We start from the raw sequence: 18,669 nt of genomic DNA, 5'->3' as shown, positions 1-18,669 counted from the left end.
CAAAATGTAGACAATCATACGTTTCAACTGGAGTCGGTGTCTTGAAATCGATATATCCCAACGCTTCACCTTGGTTCATAAGTGACTCGAATCCTGGAGCAAAATTTTGTCGTATTATAGACCAGCCAATCTCAGATTTGATGTTCATTTTGTCAAAAAACCACTTGTGCTGAACCGTTCCTTCAAGTGACGGATCAAGACGCTGGCGAATTGTTGAGTGCACATTGGCAATGCCATTATTCTCCCGTCCTGGATCACTAAAAGTGAGGAGTGGAACACCTAAAGAGAAGATAAGTTTCGATAACATCAAGAATTAACAGTACCTCTATCCTTTCGCATAGCCTCAAGATAATAGCTTGTAATTAGGACTGGGTTGCGATTTGTCCACCATATCTTGACCCAAAGAAACTCGCCAGTGAAGGGATCAAGACCCAGATGAAGAAATAGACCATAGTACCGCCACTTATCATGTTGGTCGAAGCTAACAATCTCGCGAGGTCCAGCACTATAAAACCGTCCACGGACAAATTTAGCACGATGTTTGCGTGATTTGACTGCAGCTGGCTCAAATTCATGCAGATATGCCAGAATGGTACGCCTTCAAGTCTGGTTAGACCTGTAATTATCCACAATCAGAATACGTACTCAGCAACCTTGACTTTATGTTCACGACGGAGTGTGACGACAAGTGTGCGAGCACCCATATGAGGGTAAGATACACGAATGCTTCGGACAAGTGCTTTAAACTCATCCCCCAGCCCAGCTGCCTCTCGTTGCGGACGTTCAGTAGTTGTAGTTTATTGCGTGCGCGAGAGACACTTTTGTAGCTGTTGAAGACTTAGTCTCAGGTGTTCTCCAAGTTCACATCTCTTACTCACCTCACACTATACTTTTCACAATCAAGCTGAAGTTCCTTGACCATATCCAGCTCAATCTCCTTTGCAATCTGAACGTCATTCCAGTTGAATAGCCAGTAGTACTCGACTTTCTTATGGAACCAGTCTTCTGGGGCTAAACAGGCTAAGAACAATATATTGAGGGTGGTCCACATACGTAGCTTGGTTTTGGGCATCTTCGTACACAAGTGTTACAGGCTAAGATGTAGGTAGCTGGGGTCCCTGATCACACCGCATCAATGTTCCGACGTCAAAATTTTGATAGTCCAGAGGCTGTTGCCATAGGAACAAGTGTTTGGTGACAGGAGATGATGTCAGCTGTTGACCAGTTGTAGCCTGTCGACCAACTGTAGCCAGCTGTCCACCATTTTTTTCACCTCAGCAACTCAACCAGTAGTAGTATGAGCCACTACTTATGCAGTAATGCAAAGGAGCAAATGATTCAAAGTTTGTTAATGTGCACTTATGAGTGATATCCTGCCATGCAATACTTCAATGTCCTCGAGTAAGCAGAATCTGCATTTTAGCAACCTACTACTCGAGGCCGCCAAACTTCAATAGCTCTCGTATTTGCGCCACCGTCTTACTGCATTCCTCCCGGCCTTCCCCCTTAAATTCTCTGTCCTTAAAACACCCAATTTCGCCATGCGAAACGCAGCGCTCCCCAGTCGAACACGTTTGCCATAAACGTTGACCTCCCTCAATGCAGCACACGTCCCCCGTTCGGCAGCCTCTGCGCGGGAGCGGACGATGTCCACCAGCCACTCGCGGAGGTCCGTTGAATCAGTCTTGTAGCAGATGAGCGCGTCGGTCCGATCTCCGAGAGCAAAGCAGACAAGTGAGGGGCAGAGGATCGCCACGGCCTCAGGCTGGCGGGTTGAGTCGACGATGAGCGCGCGGACCAGCATCGACAGCAAACGCCCGCTTTTATCCGAGTTGTAGTCGATCGCAAAATACCTGAGTGCCGGGGTATGTTCTAGGAAGCTCGGGATATCGGCTGCTTTGGAATTGGAGCCTGCAAGTATCAGGCCTGTGAGGGTACAGCGGGAACGATGCAAGAAGGGAACGACATAGTTGTATTCGGCATAGGGCAGGAATAGTTCGACCAGCACTGGCGCGGTGAGAGTATCGAGGAACTTGTTGTTGGTGACGACCAATCGGCGAAGTTTAGGTAGAACAACTGCAGTTGAAGCTTTGACCCGGTTCAAGCCATCATTACTTGTGCCAAAGTCGATATCTGCGTCAACGAGCGATGCGGCAGCCTGAGTGAGGAACGCCAAGTGTGTTGCGCCCCGCACGTAACAAGCTTTATAGGTGGTGATTTGGTGCCAGGGCAGCATAGGGACCCGGGAAATGGCCGTTGACGACATATCACCCAGCACAACGCACGTCAAACGCGGTGCATTCTCAACCAGGAAGCTCTTCTCCGAGAGCCCACCTCCGCTAAACACAATCTCCTCAAGCAACGGCATGTCCTGGATCGCATCATCCAAAACGGTTCCCTTCAACACGTCCAGCCTGACCGCCAGCCGCTTCCACCGCGAACGCTCTCCGATGAGCCGCGCCATGAACTTTTCAAACTGCGGCCGTTCCGAGTCCGAGTAATGTGTGCTGGGCGTGTACCAGACGAAGATGCTCAGCGGAGCAACGCCAGAACGCGTCAATTGGAGCCGGAGGAGCGGGATGTCGCGGTCCATCACAGAAGTGGTAATGACAAATGAAGACCACAGCGGTGGGTAGTTCAAAGCCAGCGACCGCCAGCTGCGACAGACTTGCGCCAGCGACCACGGACAATCGAGATCCCACTGATCGCGCCGGGACCAAGACCGCCATCCAATAACGGGTATTGGTGTTGTGTATATATTGCGCAGGGGAACAGTATGCATGAAGATGTCCAGCAGAATCTCAGGCGGGAGCGAAGAGAGGGATGTTGCTGCCATAGTGGCGGGAGTCAAAGAGTCCGAGTCCACGTGATCAAACGCTTGCTACATAGTTACTACTAAGTTAGCAGTCATTGGGACTCAAATCGCCATTGGATTCATTCACCATTTTTTTTACATGTAGCTGAACTCTTACTTCTACACACTTGTTGTTATTATTCTCTTCGTCCTCCAATAAATACGTCGCCAAATAATTTACTAGTCAGTGCCAATAACCCCAAAGGAGAAAAGAAGGAAACTACAGCTCCGAAGCCGGCAACGCGTTGTAGATGGGGCACAAGTCGTTCCACGCCTTCGGGATGGACTCTTTGCGGATGGTGGGAGCATCCTCAACCAAAACCACAGCAAGTCCACTGTGAAGTACGCGTTAGTGAGCCGTTTTCCGCCGAGCAAGGAGACCTACGCGTTCAAATGGAAATCGACATGGCAGTGCAAAATCCCTAAACACACGAATCAGTGCTGCCACATTTAGCAAAAGGAGAACAAACATGGTCCGTCGTTGTCCGTGGCAAATCGGATCGTGACATTATCCTTCGCGGCCCCGGTTCCGATGTTGACAACGTCTCGGACTGGCGGGTTGATAAAGTTGTAGTTAGTGGTACCCGCACTACGGATAACATGGAAGTTGTGCTGGAAGATTGAGCAGGGTGAACAAGGAGGCGCAACAGGTCAACGACTTACCCCGTGGAGATGGAATGGATGTTGAGAAGCCGCTGGGTCAGAGGCTCCTGGAATGGAGATTTCGATGACCTTGTTCTTGGGCAATGTGTAGAAGCTGCCTTTGGGCAACAGTTGTTGAGCGGTTTGAGCTCCAGAGAGGATCTGCAACAAAACCGGGACGCTCGGCGGAGTGAATGTCTATTATTATTGAGAAAGCGGCGATGCACAACAGTGAATCTGGCTTACAGCGCCGCCGATCGTGTAAAGTTGCGCAACCACATCGACATCAATGGCAAGGTTCAACGAGACGTCTGCAGCGCCGAGTTTACGCACGCCAGGCACAGGCGTGGGGATGAATGGAGCGAGATCCGCTTCCTTGAGTGGCTTATTTGAAGGGAGGAGAAGATTTGGGTTGGCAGGGTCCTTAACGGGGGGCGCCAGCATCTAACGCAAAAAAGACTATTAGCCAATGGATCAGCAAAGAAAACAAAAACACCAACAACGAAGGATAGCACTATTTGTGCCATTGACGACGCCGGTATTACCATAGTTGGGGATAGCGCGAATCCAGTAGTTATCGATCTTCTGGTCGGCATTGAGGACAAATGAGTACCGCTGTCCAACGTGGATGTGGATGGAATCGACAACGCGGGCTTGGGTAAGAACACCGTCCGCTTCGATGACGGTCATACTATGACCCTGGATGCCGAACACAAAATCGGGGTCGCAGGCGATATTGAGTAGCCGGAACCTGTACCGAAGCCCCTTCTTTACGCTGATGACTGCCAAGGGAGAAAGAGGTCCCCCAGCGAAGCGACCAAGACCGTTAACGAGAGTGGTGTCGAAGATGGGTGGGAAGGGTAAGTTGCGCGATGTGAAATGGAGCCAATCGCCCAGGGTGACAACGGTGCTCTCTACCCCATGATCAGAAAACGATTAGCATATCCCACAACAAGCTCACCATCGTCAACATCGTATAGACCTTGGTAAGGATCCCGAGGATCGTAGACTAAACTCAGTTCAGCATCGAGCAGGATAATAAACAACAAGACATACTAATAAGTGGTCCGCGAAGACCATCGCAGTACTAGGTAACAGGTTAGTTTCACTCGATTTAAGAACCAGGGTCTGACCTGAAGTTCTGCGAATGAGCGAGTATGTGAGCAGAAGAAGGTTTGGGGGGGCGTACTTACGCAAATGAGAATGATACCAAAAGGTTCCTGCCTGACCCTTGGGGGTGAAATCGTATGAAAAGGAATGGCTGGGTGAGATGGGGCACTCTGGACAAGAAACATCAGATCATGGTGATGAAGCAAGCGGGTCATACGAGTAACGAATGCTGCGCCGTCCGCCCAGCTCGTCTGGTCCTGTGTACACTTTGAGCCTCGAAGATCGGAAGCCGAAAGGATATCCTTTACCATGAACAGTCCGTGAAAGTGCTAGAATCTTTCAATGAAGATGAATCCAAAAGCAATAAGCACGCACAACACTGGTTGCCCGAGGTATGTTCTTGTCGGTGAGCTTGTTCACGACGTTTATTTGGAAGTTGTCTCCCTAAAATTTTTCAGCGGACGCTTAACAGCAACTTGAAGCTCTAGGACCTTGTTCGCCGAAATAATGGGAGAAGGGAATTTGCCGTTGACGGTGACAGCGCTGTGGAAATGGGTGAGTAGCGGATAGCGCGAAGAACAACAACCACGAACACCCTAGAAAATCCATCCGGACTAACGACCTTGTTTTCAAGAACGAGGGAGCTCCGGCTTTGAGAAGGAACGATGAATGCTGCTCGCGTACTCGATACCGCCAGAAGAACCGCCGAGAAAAGTGGGAAAAACGGCATGATAGAAAGAGAAACCAAGGGACGACAAAAGATGCCGGTGCTCAAAACTGGGTTGGGGAGAAGAGCAGCAGAAACTGGTTCTCTGCACCATCTGCAGGGTTTTATTTTGTGTCCGACGCCGAGACGGTTACTTGACGTGCGAAATTGGTGCGAAACATGATGAAGACGTGGGCCACGCCGTTCGCTCAATCACTTTGATCGAGGCGTTTTCGCGGCCGTCCGAGTCTCGGATTCTAGTGAGATTCTGGGCATCTCGTCATTCAGTGGTTTGAAGCAACAAAGTGGTTTTGCTGTACCTCTCGTCAGTCATACCATATGCCTCCCCGAGCGACTCAATGTGCTTCCCCCACCCCCGTCCACTGGACCAGTTGCAAACCTAATGAAAACCCACTAGCATCACGACACACAGCTGACAACCATCGCCGGCGGGGTCGTTGTATGTCTTCGAAAGATCAAGAAAGATGGTGAATGTGGTTGCAATTGATCTGCAATCGATCCATCTCCCTTTCCAAGTGGGTCATGAGGGAGTATCTTGCCACTGCCAGCGTTCCGCTGTAGGGGGGAGGCATATTGACATTGCTCCCATAGGTGGGCAACTTGACAGGGTAGCGAAGGGTAGCAACCAGACTTTCTTCCTGCTTGGTACTGTCTGCCGACTTAGAACAGGAGTCAGAAGACTCAAGAGCACGAGAGGATGGGGAAGTACTTCGAGGTGGAACAGATTCGACAGATTCAAGATTGTGGTTCTTGGCTGACGCGGACAACAGTCACAGTCACGGGCCGACGTCCTCTTCCATTTGGGTTCTTCCAAAATTTGTGCAGCTTCAAACCAGACATATTGAATGTATATTGAATCTGGCTACCTCTCATTAGAGCATTAATCAATACCTACGATGCCTCCGAGTCGGTTCTGAACTCTGCTGAGTCTGCTTAACCTTAACCAGTCTACACTACGAGAGCCTCAGGCTGCAGGGCGCCGCCGCATCTTCGGGTTTATCCGCAGATTTGCCGCTGCACTTCAAGTTCTTGAAACTCCGGGTGCCTTTACACTTTCGAAAGTTTCATCTGAATCAAGGCCATGCTTAGAAAATCCTTGGAAAATCCGTCCCGCCTTCGGCGCCGCTACTTCTCGTCGCAGCCCGTCAAAAGAAATCCTATTGATCCCAACAAGCCAGCCGTATGGTGCCTGTTTCGGTTCGCGCGATTGCGACTCGGAGTACTCGGATAGGCTTCATTACTTATTCGATATTTTCAAGTTCTTGTGGACTTGATTCCACCTCGCAGATCTGTGCAAGAGGCAGCACAAAATACCTCTCGTCGACTGATCACCTCTCCCGCGGGAAAGGGAGGCAAAGCTTCTCCGGGAGATCTGCATGAGATGGAGATGTCATTGATCTTTTGCGATTACGGAGTTGACAAGCCGTTCATGAGCCAAGGTGTTTGACCATGATCGCCCTGACAAGCAAGATGCGCGTAACCGCGTTCCAAAGAGCTAGGCTCGACTTCAGTCGTGCAACAAAAGTATATATTCACCCAGTATTAGAGGCAGTAGTAGTATAATCACGTGATCGCGTCAAGACTCAAGTGCCTCCATAATCATCTCTTTCGCCTGAGCGATCCGGGGCTCTATGACACAGGAGAATGCTACAGGATGACTAAATGTTCATGAGCACTATGATCGACCGTCTGAGTGAGTGAACGAACCTTAGCAACCCATAATGCATCTTGTTCTCAGGGACGATTTCCCTCCCCCGCCAAGTCTCGGGCTCGTTTGATACGACATGTCGACAAGACGGTCACGACTGCTATCCAAACGCTGCTGTCGGCGAGATGCTGGCCCGTGCAGATACTAGCACAAAGCTGAGGACCAGTTAGACAGTTGAAGGAAATAACCCACCGTCGTCCAAATCCGTATTTTCCGGTAAAGAAAGGCTCCCCACGTCCTTCGGGGGCAGGCAAGTATCGGGTAGGATCGAATAAAGTTGGGGTTCGATAGATTCTCTCGTCGTGGGACATGGCCCTGATGAATACAATCGTCAACTACTAGTAGAAAGTTCGCCAATAAAAAATACCTTATGTTAGGAAGAATCGTAGTTCCTTTCGGTATAAACATTCCACGATAAATGTCGTCGCTGATAGATCGATGAGGTATGCCTGACCAGTCAAATCCTGAAACTAATCCATTGAAGAACATACCGAGAGGAGCCCCCGTATTCCATCTGAGAACGGGGTCAGACGATGAATCATCTGCTGCCAGAACAAGCCGAACTGACCGGAAAACTTCGTTGTACAAACACTCGACATACGGCAGCGATTCACGATCCTGGAATTCAGGGAGACGATTCCCAATAACAGCATCGATTTCTGTCTGAGCTCGAGCCTGACATTGGGGATATAAGGTCATGGCCAAGAGGAAAACCGACAGCGCGCTCCAAGTCTGATGAACGGTGGTCAAACATGAAGCACCACTGAGCTCAACTTACTGTTGCTTCACCAGCGGCAAACATGCTCGCAGCATTTGCTTCTAGCTCGCCAACCAAGTCCACCCCCTCCTCCGTCTTTGGCGTAGATTCAATAAACTCTAGTTGCTCAAGTAGGAATGACGGCATAGCGCTTCCGTCCTTCTAATGATTGGGTGAATAAAAATAGCAGGGACCACTCCACGGTTGCTCACCCTTTGTTGTTTGACGGTCTCGAGCGGGAAGGTATATAGTTCGCGTGCAACTGGCCTCCACTGTCGGGCAAAACCGGCGTAGTGTGCGCCAGGGAACCACCCCGGGAAATGCTTCACTGTAAGGGTTTCGTGAGATCAAGCTCATTCCTAGTTTAAGAGTTTTTACTCACGGAAGGGAAGGAAATCCAATGGGGTGACTGCAGGTACTTGTTCCATCAATGTCGACACATGGAGAACCATCTTCGACATTCTCAGATAATTATCCTCTGCAGAGACGATGCGATGCCCAGAAACAACTTGAGCGATGACACCCGTCGAAAAACTGGACAGGAATGAATGGAGGGTTTGGCGGAAGGTACTACTGAGCTACTTACCGGTTGAGCATAAGCTCATGCTCCCCTTCTTTACACTCCAACAAGTTCTTGCCCAGCGTTCGTGCCTCCACTGTCAACATGGGTCGAAGATCGGAGGTCTTCGTCTTATTCAAATAGGAGTGGTGGGCTTGGCGCAGACGCATTAGTTGTTTCCCGTATGGTACAGCAGAGAGAGCGTTCTTGAAACCGAATCTAGTAAAACTCGTCAGTGGCGATAGGGCAGAAGGTGCTAACGACACACAGTTCATAGAGGGTGAAAACGGGCCGGTCGCTGTGAATGGCGCTATGCTTGTCTAAAAGTTCTTCTGCGGCTTGCAGCGAATTCAACACGACGATGGTGCTTCCAAGAACGCGAAGACATATGACATCCCCTTAGAATAGTGTAAGAGAGGTCCGTCGTTTGGACAAGTAGACCAACGCACCGAATTTTTTCCCCATTTCCTCAAAAACGATCGCCGCATCGTGGCCCGGCAATTGACGGAGGTTTCCTATAATCGGATCACCGAGTGGACCGGGAGGGTAAGGGGTGCATGACGAGCGCCGGCGAATGAGGAATATGGCGACGACGAGCCCAGCAACGAGAATTGCAGCCACCACTAGAAGAGAGAGTGGCATGGAGGGAGATTCCAAAGGAAGGTATTTGGAAATAAGCCGCCCACCACGGCTCAATCGCATGGATGAATAATAAGTAGGCCATTGGGCCAATGTAATCATGGCATCCGGTCTTCCTTCTCAGATGATGAAGATATATCACCTGCGCATAACAAGCACAGTCCACGCTAGCTCAATCTCTGCCTCGATAGACAAAAAATAGCATCGTGGCATCGCCTCCCGGGAGCTCATTGAAGTCGTTGACGGGTCTAAGACTAGCTGCAAGCTGGGCCAGGAACGGTCCTAGCCTCACATACGCCGGATTGGGTCTCTACCGCAGCCTTATTGCAGCCTTAGGTACCGAAGCAATTTGCATGATAGAAGGATTCGAGTTGGGTGAAGAAGAGGAAAAAAAGAAGATCATCAGGTTGTGACGTCACGCGCGTGATCCGAGTTCGGGTCGTTCCACAAGTTTTTACCGATCGACCGATGTGATGAACGCTGCTATTGGACCATCTAAAACCTAAGTACTCCGAGCGTGAGCCGAGTGAATCCGAGTGCTATGCGCCTACTGATATGGAACGCGTCGAAGCGCTTGGGTCAAGCTTGGGTTTGCCAGTGCATTTCGATTCAGGTCCGAATCGGGAAAGCATTACACATTGCAGAAACGCCTCCAGGTACTTACGTACGGGCCTAAACATATACGCGTAGAATGACACAGAATTGAACTGGCAAGTAACATTCGAATACCTCATTATACAGCTAGTTTTACACTAAACAATCGACAAGACCTGGCTAACACTAGGCTTGGCACCTGCAGTGGCAATTCTGATCAGAGCCAGAGCAAACGATGCTAGAATGAGTAAACTCACAAGTCAATATATTCCTGGTGGCCATCTTTCAACTCAAAGTCAGTCTTCAAGTTGATATCCCAGCTGTGTCGTGAACTGGAGTAAGGGTCTGCATCTCGGTCCCACAAGCGTAGGTTCATAGTGAACGAAGAATCCGAGTCATCGCTGAAGCTACTCGCCGTATCCGACCGAAGAGAGAATTCATCATGATTGTCTGGAGGCGGAAAGTACGGGAGGTAGTGCAGCGCTGGCTCAGGCACCTGGTGCTGAAACGGAGGAAGATGGTAGGAGCCTCGCGGTCCATATTTCTCCTGATAGACTGAGTAGTCGAATTGTGGTTGGTGAATGCCAGGGTTTTGAAGGAGGAGCAAGGGAGGGGTCTGTCGAGGGGAACTATGTGCCGAGTTTGCGGCGTCTAAGTCGCGTTGGTCGTTGATGGTGGTGTAGCGACACTTGAGCCCGCGTTCCTCGCATCTCTCGCAAGGATTTTCGGGGAAATCTTCAGTACTGAAGCACTAAAGTGAATAGCATCAGCGACATACGCCTCAATGTATAATAGTACTCAACTCACCCGAGTCTTTCGTTTGCGGCAATTAGTGCATGCAATGATTGATCGGCGGCGAGTGGTGAAAACGGAGGGTAGGTCAAAGGTCGAGCGATCTGGAGAGCGGTGGGGACCCATTTTGAGTGTGAAAGTTGCGGATGAGGTGAAGGAGGGGCGAGGAAGGAGGTCTTTATATGTGTGCATACCTTGGATGACATCGAAGTTCTCGTGAGATATGCAGGCGACAAGTTTAGAACTTCTGCAACCGTGATGATTGAGCACTGGAGAGGTTGTCCGTAACAGCTCAGCATCACTTGCCTTGGTTACTTCGAGCGCTCGTTTGGACATGATTCCACGCCATTTCCGGAGCGACTTGTCCTGTATACGACCCTCTAGACGAAAAAGCATTTGGAAAGCATGTCTCAGTAGTCAACCAGATGGATAAATGACTCTGTGGAGCTTTAAGTATGAATCACGTAGGCGAAACGGCCCGGGCAATTGGCTACCATACATTAAGGTACCGCACCGCAAATCGTGTCCACATAGAAACCCGTGTCATAAACCGACTGAAGCCCAACTAAGCCGAAGAACTGCATTATTCTGCATGGCAGTAGCACTCTTCTGCGGAGCGAAGTACTACTACCTGGAGAATAGACAAGCTAAAACATGAGTGAAAGCCGCCGTCGAGGGAGTTTCCAGGGATGAAGTCGAGAGCCTATTCTTGCGTCGCCTCGTGTAAGTCCTTTGCGGGAGAACAGGCTGTCGATCGAGACATTGAGTTAAAGCGCTGTTGCTGTGCCGATCAACCGAAGACAAGAAGGCAGGAAAGACGCTGCACAATTAAAACCAGACTTGCAGCCATAGTTCACGCGCCGCCAGCCTGAATACGAAGGTCAGCGTTTCGGCAGCAGCATATGCATATGGACATGTTTTGCTACATACAACCACGACAGCGCTCGATGCTCAGCGGGGTCCAGCAGCATTACTTAGTCCACGGGCTCGGGCATCTTGGTCAGGCCCAGAATTTTGATCGGGAAGCGATCCGCTTCCACTGGAGCCGAAACGGCGTCAAGTGCCGCAAAGACAGGTGGAGCAGGAAAGGGTCTGATTGGACGGATTTTGTCGTTCTGGCACTGGCATGTACTTGAGTTGTATTAAATTTAAAACACTACGTGGTTGGAAGGTTGATTGCTATTCAAGTTCCCAGTGGCCCAGACGTGGCATCCGAGGTATCGGTCGACAGCGTCGCTGAGTACTGAGCACTGGATACGGGGGCGATCAAGAGTAAGTTGTTGCCAGTGAAGTGAAGGCAAAATACTATATTTGTCTTGTCTAGCACGAGATTCACTGGCACTTGACGAGCTTGGTTGAGAAAGCTGTCGCCCTTGGAAGGGGTGGTAGATAGAATCCAGCAATTTCGCGTGCGCGAGCGGTGGTGCTTTCTAGCCGTGGCCGCAGTGGTCGTTGTGGTTGAGGTGATGACATAATCACTTGTCACAGTGACCGTGACTTCAGGGATTCTGCCAGAACGACGATTCAATGGCTTGTTCGAGAACAAAGTCATGTTTGTGGGTATAGAAACTAAGCTAATCTCTGATTTACCCAGGTCCGCAATGTCCGCTGTTTGCTTGTTTGCTTGTTTGTTTGTAATACAGTGAATGCATCCATCGGAGCTACTGTTGCCGCGTGTGTTGCGGTGACGCTTGTGGAGCTGCAAAAATTAGGCAAAAAACATTCTTATGCTAGTGGAGTTTGGAGCACTGAACAGATATCACCGACATCCCCGCATTCCTCAATACCTCCAACGCGTCTCTCAAAATCCACGTTTAAATGCGTCAATTCAATGCGTAGCAAGAGCGCCGTTCCCTCCCTCCCGAGCGCCCGCACAAACGTGGCCGACGATCAACAAATTTGGCCCCTCTCTGACTCCCTCCAACAACTACCGCCTTTTGCTCACTACGGCGCTTAACAACTTGAACGACAATATGCGCAGGATTTACACACTGGCAATCGTTCGGTCTTGCCCTTGATAAGTAATTTGAATGTCATTATCCGTCATTGTCAAGTCCTACCGCATTTAGTTGACCATGCATAGATTCAGAGTCTTGTACTGGTACTGCAAAGCCTCAGACTAAATCAGTCCCCAATTTCCGCTCTGTTACATATGCATTACGTACCAAGGATGATCGCTGCTCAAGGCAAGTCTGCGTCTGTGCGACCTTGATGATTATTGGGACTCGAAGGGGTCATCACGGAGACTTGAAGTGACTCGGAGCCTTGCTGGAGGAGTATTCTCAGCATGGCGCACGATGTAGGAGAAACTGCGGCGGTACAGTGAGAAAAAGCTGTGCGAGCCAGCGACGGCTTTTTTGCCAGTGGTCCACTGTACGATCATCGGTATTGTGTCAAGGGTGAGTAGTGAGGACGGGAGGATGTGCATGAGATTGATGAGAAGCTGGCGCGGGACGCTCGCGAGACGCCACGAGCGATTTGGGAGTTGCTCTACTTAACGTCAATCTGATTCCATGACTGTAGAGAAAATTTCAACTCAGCAGTCGTCTAGAAAAGGCCTATTTACTGGGACCGCTGTTTCCTCCAAGGGCAGGCAAGACCGGTAGCTGCCGCGGCAGTGCTGTCGCTACCAGCGATGCTGTTGGAGCTAGTGGTTGCACGGCGGCTTGCGGTCTTGAGACTTGAAGCCGCACCGGTAAAGTAAAGGTTAGGTCGTAGTATCTTGAGCACTTTGAACTTATGGCGGTTTTTGGTCGCCGTCGTGTCGGTTGAAGGCGTTCGCAAGGGTGGGACATAGAGTGCAGCTCTTTGCGGTATGAAGCCGGGGATCTGAACAATTGAGCGCATGTAGTTCTTCTACCGTATATTGAGTTCATGAGAGAGAAGGAAAATATTGGGTACATACCCGAAATAGTCCTGATTTGAGGGTGAAATCATAATTTGATTGCGTCGGGACGGCGCCACCGTTTCGCTCTTTCTGCGACATCTCAACATCTCCTTTTCCCTCTCGAATTCGGCGCGTACCTCCTTGAAGACGCGGGCAGATATCGGAAACATGTTTTAACCAACTTGCGCCCACTCAGCGGTCATGGATGGGCCTGACTGGCTGCCAAGGCCGTTGTCACCGTTCTACCATCCAAACTTCGTAGTGGCGCAAGATGGACTTGCTGAAGAGAAGGCCTTCGTTGAGCACATGCTCTTTTTCGTGGTGAGCAATTCAGTTTTGAGTATGGATGATCTTGACCAGTAGTAGCTGCCACTGCAACGCAATCCACGTCGACCATCCAGTGAGATCCAGTGCATAAAAGTCTTCAAGTCGTTTTCAGCCTTAGACTGAGCACCGGTTCATCGAGATTGTCGCATCTAGCCCTCTGTTGATCCGGATGTCCTTAGACCCACAAAACATCTCCTTGCAAGTGCAAACTCTTGGGCTTGGCGGTCTGGGGTAGCTCGACAACGAAGTCGCCAAATGAAGCAGACTCGAACTAGACTCCTCGAGACTTGTTGCGCTAGTCCACTGTCCCAATCACTTTCGTATAACACAACCCGGGCCGTCTCAAGGCGACAACTTGAACCTCCCGTCTAAAGGTTATCCAGATGGGATAGTATTTTTAGCATGGAATTGAAGTTACGAATTTCAAGACCCATCGTGCGCCTCGTTGTATCCTCCTCTGCGCTACTCGAGTATCCCTCCACAACGACATTCTCCTCATGTTGAAGTTTCGAAAGCTTGTCAGCTTCAACGGTCAACAAGCTCAGGCTCGGTTTTCTAGCCTAGCTCGCATCCACGGGAGGACGGAGACGGGTTTGACGCGTGCCGTGATCTTCCAGAAGTCAAGAGAACAAACAGAGCACCGAATAGAGGGACACACTACTACTTAGCGGTCACGTGAGTCACATGGTCCTCCAACCGCTCTCCTCCTCTCAACCTCTTCCAGCCCAAAATCCCGATATTCAAATAGCTACCATTCGCCTCAACAATGCAGGCTCAACGACGCGGACATAGTTTGCCCATCCAGGCAGGCATTGGCCCTATTGTCAACGTTATGGCCAGCGCGACTGGTCCACGTGCGGGCTTGGGCCGCGACGCGACTAACAATCGTGTGAACGCTTTGGACGCATCCAGGAATCATGCCACCCCTTCGAATACCAAGAAAGACGAGGAAGACGACATGCGAGGGCTTTTTGGCAGTGACGACCTCACCCTTGACGCGCTTGACCAGGCCGATGATGATGATGAGGGCTCAATCCAGGAGAACGCGCAATGCGCTCCAAGAGAGCCCAATGACGGCGACTTCAACTTCGAAGAGTTTGAACTTGCCAAGGACGACCAGGCCAACGAACGCGAAACAAGAGAACTGGACAGCGATGATTTTGACTTTGAAGACCTTGTAGATGCTGAAGGGGAGGAAAACGAGGAAAACGAATGTTTCAAAGGCGATGGCGCTACCACACACCCACCTGCTTTCGTTTCTGGCGACACTTTTCCGTCAGCCATTTCTGCGGTCCAAAACCATACATCGGTCATGACGGGCCCCAACCTCACAGACCCAGTTTCGTCAGCCAACAACAGTGTTTCATATGAAGACCACGAGGCTCAAAGGCAAATGTTGGCGATTCTGGGCGGTCAACGACTTTTCCAATCTCAGCCTAACGGCGACCATCTCCTGCGCGGACAGTTGTCGGGCTTTGGCACTCCAGTCAACGAGACCCCACAATACTCCGCGCGACAGGCCTCGATAAATGGCGGTTTTCTTTCGCACCAACTGCCGGACTATGGCCGGCCAGTGGACAACTCCCAACAATACGCAATTCATCAGCAGTCTGTTGGTGTGGCCGCACCTAATCAATACGCTGTTTTCAACCATCCTGGCCTTAATCTAGCGGCGCCACAAAATTACAACTCTGCCTCCCTCTATAATCCTTTCGCTATGCCTCCCCCAACTGCCTATTTCCAACCATGGGCCGCGGCCAATGCATATCAGCCGTATCCGTATCCTGCCCCGTTGGCGGCTAGAGGGCAGTATGCTGCACATGCTCCGGCCGCTGGTTCGTCTTACCGATACAACAATGCAGCTCTTCCGACCTCCTATCCTATGCATGCCCCCTCTTTTCCCAACAACGGCCTCCATCAAACGAACGAAAATTTGTATCGACATCATCAGCCGCAGCAGCAGAATGGTTCCGGCTCCTCAAGGAGTGCGATACCTCTCCAAGAACCATCCCGGAATGCGAATACTCGAGGATACCGCTTCAAGCAGCATCAGCTCAAGCCTAATGTCCGCTATTCTCCATATCCAGCTCAGTCCTCGACTGCCGCAAAAAGTGGGGATCACAGGTAAATGTTTTTCTTCATTGACCTTGTGACTTACATAGTGCTGACTTTTTCTAGCTCTGTCAACCGTGAAAAAATGCCAACGGTTACCCCGCAACCAAAAAATGCCCTGGAGCTGTAAGTCCAATCCCGCTTTTAATCCTGACCCTTGCTAATAGTCGACCCCTAGTCATTGGGTCGTTAATGGCACCCCCCAGCCAGCAAGGGCTGAGGCCGGTCCGTCCTCCCAGGCTTCCGGAGAACGGTAAAGTCTTCGGTTTTCACGCTCAATGCGAATACTGACGACTTCCCAGTCACGTGCCACGCGAGACGGAGACGCCGATACCCGAGATGGCGGTACAGGTGCCACAACCACGCGCGCCGCGTAAAAAGCCAGTGCAGCAGCCCCGGAGAGTCAAAACTTTGAAGTTATCCCCTTTGATGGTGGCCGCCGCGCGCGCGAAGTTGTCTGCTCAAACAGTGGCAGCCCTCGACACTGTGGTCTCGCTCGGGGATTGTAATGAGTCTGCCGACTGCCGGATCCCAATTATCGGCGCTAATGGCGAGGGGGAGCTATGCGGGCATACATTTGCGGACGGGCAGCACAGCAATAACGCGACGGCCAAGACAGTTCGCGACCACCTGATCGCGGTGCACGGATTTACGGACAACCGGCGCGGGGGGCGGCGCGGAACCGGGCCAGAGGCGCCCCGGACGATGGAGTGCGGGTGGGCGATGGAGGACGACGGGGAACCATGTGATGTCACGTACGATGATGTTGGGAAGACCTCGGACCATATGTGCCGTGCGCATGTCCGTCGGGATTCCTATTTTCGGTGCGTAGGCGATTCGACCTGCCGGCGGATCTTTCGCACCAAAGACGAGCTGACAGTGCATCTCGTCGACTGCGAGGCGGAGGCCAGACGCAAGCAACAAGCGGGGTGGGGGCACGTGCTCGCGGCAGCAGAGGCGTGATGGGGTGGCCATAAACTGTATTATTATTCCTGGTGTATCGATATCTTTTGGACAGTATTTGTAGTTAGGTATTTCTGATCTGTACAAGCCAAGACTCTGTTTATACCATCTAGATGTTTTTTTGAGAACACTATATCCTCGTTGGTCGAAAGCTGAATCGTGATGCTATTTGAGAAATGCACGTGCTTGTGACCCAACGCGTCAGTGTCACTGTGACTTAACGTGTCTGCTCACACCATATGGTCGAGATCCAAGTTACAAAGGTACTTCTACACGAATCCCCTTTCTCTTAGGCCTAATTACTTAGTTGGACTCGCTACCTCAGCCTCCAAGCAAGCTGCCAGCGCCACTCCCACCTTTGGAAGATGAAGCAGCTTCGAGAGCATTTTTGGTTGCATGGGTACGTTTTCATGTTTGTTCGACTCAACGACTGCTTAGGGGGGTCAGGATCCTATATTGGATTATGCTTCTGCAACTTTGGCTTCCCAGATGAACATTCCCACTTTGGCCAGTGAAGTGCGAGAACAGCTCCGCAGCTTCGATCTTGAACAGCTCAAAGTGCAAGCATTCCATATCAAGGGCGTGTCAGTCACGGGAGTCCACCTTCTCGCTGTTGGTGGTGGTAACTTTGTGAGTGATGATTCTTATATTATTAACATGCAGTGTCGACTTTCTTCAAGGTGTTCCTCGTTGCGCTAACCGACAAAACAGATTTCATCGCTCGCCTCCGGATACCCACCGCCGGACTATCTGCTGAGAGTGTATCTGCCGAACTCTTATCCGAGGTTGCAACAATGCAATTCGTTGCCAAGCATACAACTATTCCTGTTCCCGCCATCTTGGGCTGGAATGACACCTCTCAACCGGTCGGGACACCTTATATCTTCATGGAACGAGCTTTGGGCGTGCCCCTCGCGCAGGTCTCTCCTCTCTTTACGACTGAATCCTGGCGCAGACTTACTGCGGAGGTTGCCGATTTCGAGCAGCAGCTTGTTGACCATCCTCTGGAAGCCATCGGGGTGCTGACTGATGCTGACGGTACCGTCGGTCCGCCGCTACACCACTACATGCTCCTTCCGCCGAACTCTCCTCGTTTCACGTCCTCCCGCGACTACCTCATGGCCCGTCTGCGTGGCGCACAAGAACGCATTCCCGACCCTGTCGAGTGGCAAAAGACGCGGGCGCTCTATTCTGAAGACAGCGGGGGCAATGACGCAAATTTTCTCACCAGGGACGAGTTTTATAACTACCTTGAGCGACTACATGCCCACGCAACGACGATGAAATCCATACCCGAACTTTTCCGTCTCGCCCACAATGATTGGCACTCACTCAATGTCCTCGTTCGATCCGCCGAAGACCCTACGATCGTGGCCGTCATCGACTGGCAAGGATCTCACGTCCGACCCTTCTGGGATCATCTTTACCAGTGTTTTATGTCCCCACTTTTCCAGCGCGACAACTACGACGTGGCCATTCCCGAGGAGGAACTTAGCAAACTGTGGATCTCTCTTCGGAACAACATGCCGTTCCCGGAATCGTGGTTTTGGGTGGATGCTCTTCGTCTCATCAATAGTGATCCCTTTGAATTGACAAAAACGGCCGTAGAAAAGGTTCTGGCTAAATATGAATCAGAAAACCAGTAATATTTACCGCGCTAGAAATGCTGTTGTCTTCTGTGAAGATACACTAGAGTGGGATCTCAACTCAGCAGTCCCGCATAGAGAACGCTTGAAAGACTCACTGGGACCCGCGGACCGTGACCTGTTTTCTCCAAGGGCTCAGCCTGAGACAAGACCGGTATCTGCTGCGGCTTGAGGTCTTGAAAGCCGCAAAGTGGAATTAGGTCGTGAAAGAAAAGAAAGAAAGAAAGTGTATTCCCCGCTGAAGTCGTCGTTTCTTGAGCACTCTAATTTGTTGTGGTTTTGAGCTGAGGTCGAGTCAGTGTCCAAGTCAGATTCAAGTTGTAGGTCAAGGTGTTCGAACTTCGCAAGAGTA

At 50.8% G+C, this 18,669-nt stretch overlaps 7 protein-coding genes across 7 annotated transcripts; 2 read left to right on the top strand and 5 right to left on the bottom strand.

The window, feature by feature from the left end:
• Nucleotides 1-1,450: 1,450 nt before the first annotated feature.
• MIND_00628400 (uncharacterized protein) lies at nt 1,451-2,842 on the bottom strand (the record flags this gene model as incomplete). Its single annotated transcript, XM_037363026.1, has 1 exon — nt 1,451-2,842. The coding sequence occupies exon 1, from the start codon at nt 2,834-2,836 to the stop codon at nt 1,451-1,453; it is 1,386 nt and encodes a 461-aa protein (XP_037220947.1). The 5' UTR covers nt 2,837-2,842.
• A 232-nt stretch (nt 2,843-3,074) lies between these two features.
• On the bottom strand, nt 3,075-5,336 carry MIND_00628300 (Laccase I; the record flags this gene model as incomplete). Its single annotated transcript, XM_037363025.1, has 15 exons — nt 3,075-3,189; nt 3,240-3,276; nt 3,325-3,466; nt 3,518-3,694; nt 3,743-3,940; nt 3,997-4,010; nt 4,042-4,410; nt 4,458-4,505; nt 4,553-4,583; nt 4,630-4,637; nt 4,690-4,776; nt 4,824-4,935; nt 4,982-5,050; nt 5,098-5,149; nt 5,200-5,336. 15 exons carry the CDS (start codon nt 5,334-5,336, stop codon nt 3,075-3,077), a joined length of 1,596 nt encoding a protein of 531 aa, XP_037220946.1.
• Nucleotides 5,337-7,041: 1,705 nt separating this feature from the next.
• MIND_00628200 (Cytochrome P450) lies at nt 7,042-8,999 on the bottom strand (the record flags this gene model as incomplete). Its single annotated transcript, XM_037363024.1, has 10 exons — nt 7,042-7,185; nt 7,230-7,356; nt 7,409-7,555; nt 7,610-7,773; nt 7,820-7,960; nt 8,011-8,126; nt 8,181-8,332; nt 8,385-8,576; nt 8,626-8,755; nt 8,807-8,999. The coding sequence occupies 10 exons, from the start codon at nt 8,997-8,999 to the stop codon at nt 7,042-7,044; spliced, it is 1,506 nt and encodes a 501-aa protein (XP_037220945.1).
• Nucleotides 9,000-9,748: 749 nt separating this feature from the next.
• MIND_00628100 (Zn(2)-C6 fungal-type domain-containing protein) lies at nt 9,749-10,718 on the bottom strand (the record flags this gene model as incomplete). The annotated part of the gene is made up of 3 exons (XM_037363023.1): nt 9,749-9,803; nt 9,848-10,341; nt 10,398-10,718. The coding sequence occupies 3 exons, from the start codon at nt 10,716-10,718 to the stop codon at nt 9,749-9,751; spliced, it is 870 nt and encodes a 289-aa protein (XP_037220944.1).
• Nucleotides 10,719-12,775: 2,057 nt separating this feature from the next.
• On the bottom strand, nt 12,776-13,439 carry MIND_00628000 (uncharacterized protein; the record flags this gene model as incomplete). The annotated part of the gene is made up of 4 exons (XM_037363022.1): nt 12,776-12,899; nt 12,949-13,238; nt 13,288-13,359; nt 13,407-13,439. 4 exons carry the CDS (start codon nt 13,437-13,439, stop codon nt 12,776-12,778), a joined length of 519 nt encoding a protein of 172 aa, XP_037220943.1.
• A 923-nt stretch (nt 13,440-14,362) lies between these two features.
• On the top strand, nt 14,363-16,671 carry MIND_00627900 (uncharacterized protein; the record flags this gene model as incomplete). The annotated part of the gene is made up of 4 exons (XM_037363021.1): nt 14,363-15,720; nt 15,775-15,834; nt 15,887-15,961; nt 16,011-16,671. 4 exons carry the CDS (start codon nt 14,363-14,365, stop codon nt 16,669-16,671), a joined length of 2,154 nt encoding a protein of 717 aa, XP_037220942.1.
• A 230-nt stretch (nt 16,672-16,901) lies between these two features.
• Nucleotides 16,902-18,317, top strand: MIND_00627800 (Altered inheritance of mitochondria protein 9, mitochondrial; the record flags this gene model as incomplete). Its single annotated transcript, XM_037363020.1, has 4 exons — nt 16,902-16,934; nt 16,997-17,071; nt 17,119-17,301; nt 17,352-18,317. Exons 1-4 carry the CDS (start codon nt 16,911-16,913, stop codon nt 18,315-18,317), a joined length of 1,248 nt encoding a protein of 415 aa, XP_037220941.1. The 5' UTR covers nt 16,902-16,910.
• Nucleotides 18,318-18,669: the final 352 nt, after the last annotated feature.

The sequence above is a fragment of the Mycena indigotica genome, assembly GCF_014461135.1.
Source record: "Mycena indigotica strain 171206Taipei chromosome Unknown Mind.scaff0005, whole genome shotgun sequence".
NCBI lineage: Eukaryota > Fungi > Basidiomycota > Agaricomycetes > Agaricales > Mycenaceae > Mycena > Mycena indigotica.
The sequence above is the reverse complement of the archived record's forward strand: the minus strand, read 5'-3'. Positions and strand labels throughout refer to the sequence as shown.